Here is a 5,063-nt window from a genome sequence, read left to right as displayed (position 1 = left end):
AGAACTAGAATGCATTATATACTATGTTCAAATCTCACACTTTTATAAGTATAAACTTATGTTAGCGTACGTTTGTGTTAGATGATAGAGGTGATTCTCGTGTCATCGAAATGTATTATAAAGTAAACACTTTATGTTTGATTTTTACAGAGAAGATATTGGCGTTGTAAAATAACTTATCGTGTATTTTTTTTTTTTTTACAGTAAATTTTCATATTGAATACTCTCATTTGCGACCAACACACGCTAGGTAGAAAACTCCAAGGATTGACCCGAGTTGCTTAGCAGCTAATCGCGAGTCCCCTCTGCTAAGGCTTTGAAATCACTCATACAATGCCTCGGTGATGTATATTTTTATTTTTATTGGATTATTGTATGTGGACATCGATATTAGAGTATTAAAATTAAAATTACAAATTCTTCATAGTTCTGCATCATTTGTGTGTACATCATTATGTTTGACCTATTAACTTTCAAGACGAAAATTCATCCATAAAACATAGAGAAATCAAATTAAATGTAATAGCAAAAGTGGAAATTTCACATCTCAATATCTTTCTATAACAAAATGTATATTACAAAAGGTGTGAAGTTTAATGGAAGAATACACACAATTAGACATACTACAAATACATAATAATGATAAGAAACTTATGAAAATATTAGTACAAAACATTAAACTAGAATTATTAGGAAGAATATTGGTTGAATTAGACCTAAAAATGGATAGATTAGCTATTAACGGTTCATTTTCTTGAACATGGACCGCATATCATCTCTTTTCTATTTACAAAAGTCCTTAACACAGGTGCGGTCAGAGCTCGATTTTCATATTTGATGGTCGATCATGAGTCGTTTGAAAAAATGACGAATCAAGATCAAGATTTTCACCAAAACCCATTCGAACAATGCTTTGTAGATCGTCTTGACCAAATTCTGAAAACTGAAGAAACAACATTCAAAATCATGATTATATTTAACAATCATATTAAAGTTTTAGTAATAAAGTTTGTAAATTTATGATCAAAAGTTGTACCTGAGGAAAAGGTTCAGCGAATTCTTGAACACATTGTGTCATTGGGGCTGACTCATTGAATACTACTTGTGAGTTTTGATGATAAAATGTTGATGTTTGTTGAGATACATTTCCACATGAATGATTAACCTAAAGTTTGATTAACAATCATGATTAATACTAAACATTAGAGCGCTTTCAAAGTAGAAACACGAAGTTTGTAGATTAGAAAATGAGCTTACATTCTGCAAGATTATGTCATTTGTGTCAAAATCTAGACTTGGATTAACAGTTGCTAACTTCATTGAAAGGAACTACATAAACAATATGAAAAAAGGTTAGATTGCTGAATGTTTAGATGATCAAAAACTAGAAAATTTATAAGAATCTTGTGTTACCTCAACTTGTCTTTGCAATGATTGTACATAATTGATAATTTCATCAAGCATAAGTGCTTTTCCAGTAACCTAAATCATCAAAAGTCCAAATTTTAGCTACTTTTCTCTATAAAGCCATCAAGATACTCAAGGTTTGCATATTAAAATAAAGATAACTTTTAGCCATTTTCAGTCACTTCAAGTTATCAAAATTTGACTTTTTACCGTGAAAAATTATCAAAGTTGAAATTTTTAAGTCACCTTGTCACAATTTGGTACAAGATTTTGAAGAAGCTTCATTCTTTCACTAATTTTCTCTCTTCTAACCTGAAAATTATACACAAAGGTGGAAACTTTATTAGTACCAAAATCTTGAAATAATTCATTCACCATAATTAAATCATAAAATCATTCCTAAAGCTTACTCTTTCTGCTAAACTATGACTATCAGTAGCTTGCCCTCTTCTTGCTCTAACATGAATATAATCCTTTGGTGGCTCAGGTAGCTTTGTATCTTCTTCCATTTTGCCACCATTTTCTTCATCTGTTTTCTTCAATTTTTTTGAATTCGAATCATCTTTGACTTCTTCCTCCTGAAAAATAAATAAAGTTTCAATTTTCATCCAAATTTGAATTGAAAATTTAATGATTCTATCTGGGTGTTATGTAATTCATATGGGTTTATTACCTTTTTTGTAATTCCCTTCAAAGAACCACCTTTTCGTTTCCTCGAATTCGAATCTTTATGATTCTTGAATCCAAGTTCCCCACTTGGAAGTTGCTCCGAAACAGAGGATTCTTCATTAGAATTTGCAGCAGAGTTTGATAATTTACTCATTTTCATATTAATCACTTCTGAATTCTTGTTTTCTTCAAATCCTACTGGAGATCGATCGATTTTCAATGCGGGGCTACTCGAAACTCGAGGAAATTTTCCGATACTTGGCATCAGAGAAGCATTATTAGAATTTAACACCAATTGATCACTTCTACTATTAAAACTCCTACTACCGAAACACGAAAACTTTGCAGCTCGTTCAGCGAAACCAGGGTCCGTTGCGATCAATGGTACATTCGGATTCAATTGTACCGAATTACGAGGTGTGTTTTCATTCAAAAAATGATCCATAATTGGTAAGTTTAATTTGTGTGGTGATGAGTTTAATGATGTGTTATTAGAAACAGGGGAAACAGAGGATGTCACCATTGAAGACTTGGCAGATTCAAATTGTGAATACTGATCAGACTTCTCCCAATTTGGCCGGGAAATTTCTCCGGCAGGAAGTTGATCCACCGGAAAGTTCATCTCCGTCATCAATGACATCAGCTTCCACTGAGATTGAGAGGATGACTCGAATTGTATTCCGGAATTAAGGAAGAAGTCTCTGTCCATTGTTGAACACAAAATTTGGATAGTTGATAGTAAAAAAGAAAGTCTTTGGGGTTTAAATTTTTTACCCAAATGAAGATATGGTTAAAAGTTGGGAAAGTGGAGGTAAAAAGGTAATCTTTTTGTGATAAATTTGATACCCAAATGAGAAAGTGTTCAAAATTTTAAGAATTGGAGGTAAAAATATTGTCTTTTTGAGGTACAAATGGGATTAAATTGTTATATATGTAAAAAAAAAAAAATGAAAGTGTCACATTATATTTGTATGGATTAAGTAAGAAACTGAAGTGATGAATGAAGATTGTGGGAGTTGAGTTTGATAATGAAAGTTTGGTGTGTTGATGATGCAAATACAAGCAACAAAAAATAATGGATTCAGGGGGAAGGTTTTAGGCTGAGTTACTATGAAGTTATATAGAGCATGATTATAATTATTTTATTTGTATTTAAATTTAATACGGAGTATTTAATATTTAAAGGCTTAAGAAGATGTTGGGTAGGGTTGTGTATTTGTGGGGCTTTAAAGTTGGGAAAAGTGTAAAATGCCGGGCCTTGAACGTTAAAACACCAAAGGACTCTACTTTCTACCCTTGAAATATGGGTTGTAACTAAAAACATCATAAATATATTACTCTGTTCGTTAATGGTGTTGACTGTTGAATGGAAATGAGAAAAATAAATACTCGTAATATTTATGAGTATGAGTTCTTTATTAAATGAATTTCTTTTTTAAAGCAAGAAAAACTTATTTTAATAGATATAAATAATTACATGGATTTAGAACACACTATACAATCAGATTACAGTACGACTAAGATTCGAATAATAATAGGAGCAGTGTTGCGATTTGTAGTAGTTTTGTATAGGATATACAAAGGAGAATTATAATGTCGGAAGGCACTTGAGAGATCAAGCTGAGATGACCATAAATGCGGTGTTGATCTAGCAACGACAGAGCCAATATGAGCAATCCAATTAAACCCCGAAAACATGATCCTCATTTGCAATATCCAAACCAAACCACACGTCGATTGCACTTAGCCGACACCGGTTCTATTTTGAGGCGAGAGCACATAATAGGACGGGTTGCTTAGCTATTGGAAATCCAACCATAACTTAAGATTTGTATTTCGGTTAATATTGTTGCCGGTATCCATTCCTTTTTGGAGAAGACTTTTTTATTTCTATATTTCCATAAAATGTAGCCATAAATCCATTTGGTGGCTTGCCATATGATTGAATTGGTGGTGCTATTTGCGAAGCTTTGGTTTGAGAAGAAAGCATCATCTAGGTTCGTGATGGTGATATGGGGTTGGTTCCACCATTGTAACACTAGATTTCAAATTTGTGAAGATAAGGGGCATGTAACGAGAATGTGGTCTACGGTTTCGACTTGTGAGTTACAAAGGGGACAAAGAATTGTATCAAGGTCTATGCCACGTTTGTCAATTTCAAATCTTGTAGGTATCCTTTTTTGTGAGGCTCGCCAAATAAAAATATTGACCTTTTGTGAAATACATTTGTTTCGAAAGGTTTTTCCATAAGTTGTGGATGAACCGAATTTTAGATCATCAAGGAGTGTTGTAAGTCTTTTAGTTGTAAATAAACCGGATGAGTTGGTTAGCCATTTTCATGAGTCGTCAATGTCGGTCAAACTGCAAGATGAGATGCTGTTACAAGGCTACGTTATTTCGAGTATGCAGCGGCCCCTAGGTGTCGAGGACCAACACCAATTTCCAATTGAAGTAGTGTTGTTATTCTTTCCGCCACCGTTACATTTTTATTGGTCTCGAGCGTGTAAAGGCGTCTAAACATGTCACAAAAACGTTCATTGCCACACAATTTATCGTGCCAAAAGAGTGTGTCACGACCGTTACCTATGATTTTTGTTATTCTTTCCGTAGTTTGTTTTGAGATGGCCCTTTAACATCACTCCCTATAATTAAATTATATTTTCTAAGATTATCAGATGAATAACTATAAAGGTTATATATTAGTTTATCATTACTTAATATACATTTATCATTTTTACTTATTATATTTAAAAAAAAAAAACAAAAAAAAAAATATATGCAGGACTAGAATCATGTACACGGGTTTGGTTGTTTTTTAGGCATAAGCGAAGAAGCGAAATCACCATCTCAACCAATGCTTGTTTCGTTGATTTGATGACGAGACGTAAACAGCGGGGTTGATTAACCATTGATGCTACATAGTCGAAGACTTCTTTAGTCCTTTAGATATCCAATTGAATGTTTGAAATTGGATTTCAGAGAAGATC

At 32.9% G+C, this 5,063-nt stretch overlaps 1 protein-coding gene across 1 annotated transcript; it reads right to left on the bottom strand.

The window, feature by feature from the left end:
- Positions 1-550: 550 nt before the first annotated feature.
- On the bottom strand, positions 551-3,123 carry LOC139843209 (transcription factor bHLH62-like). The gene is made up of 7 exons (XM_071833275.1): positions 2,081-3,123; positions 1,818-1,985; positions 1,654-1,719; positions 1,414-1,482; positions 1,258-1,329; positions 1,037-1,165; positions 551-943 (listed from the first exon to the last, which is right to left on the bottom strand). The coding sequence occupies exons 1-7, from the start codon at positions 2,783-2,785 to the stop codon at positions 815-817; spliced, it is 1,338 nt and encodes a 445-aa protein (XP_071689376.1). The 5' UTR covers positions 2,786-3,123; the 3' UTR covers positions 551-814.
- Between the last annotated feature and the right edge of the window lie 1,940 nt (positions 3,124-5,063).

This window comes from Rutidosis leptorrhynchoides, chromosome 4, assembly GCF_046630445.1.
Source record: "Rutidosis leptorrhynchoides isolate AG116_Rl617_1_P2 chromosome 4, CSIRO_AGI_Rlap_v1, whole genome shotgun sequence".
NCBI classification, from domain to species: Eukaryota; Viridiplantae; Streptophyta; class Magnoliopsida; order Asterales; family Asteraceae; genus Rutidosis; species Rutidosis leptorrhynchoides.
Note: the sequence above shows the minus strand (reverse complement) of the source record. Positions and strands in the feature narration are given on the sequence as shown.

Coding starts and splice junctions, on each gene's coding strand:
- LOC139843209 (XM_071833275.1), bottom strand. CDS start 2,785: ATGGACAGAGACTTCTTCCTTAATTCCGGAATACAATTCGAGTCATCC. Junction 1,720..1,817: donor GTCATAGTTTAGCAGAAAGA/GTAAGCTTTAGG, acceptor TATAATTTTCAG/GTTAGAAGAGAGAAAATTAG. Junction 1,166..1,257: donor ATGACATAATCTTGCAGAAT/GTAAGCTCATTT, acceptor ATCAAACTTTAG/GTTAATCATTCATGTGGAAA.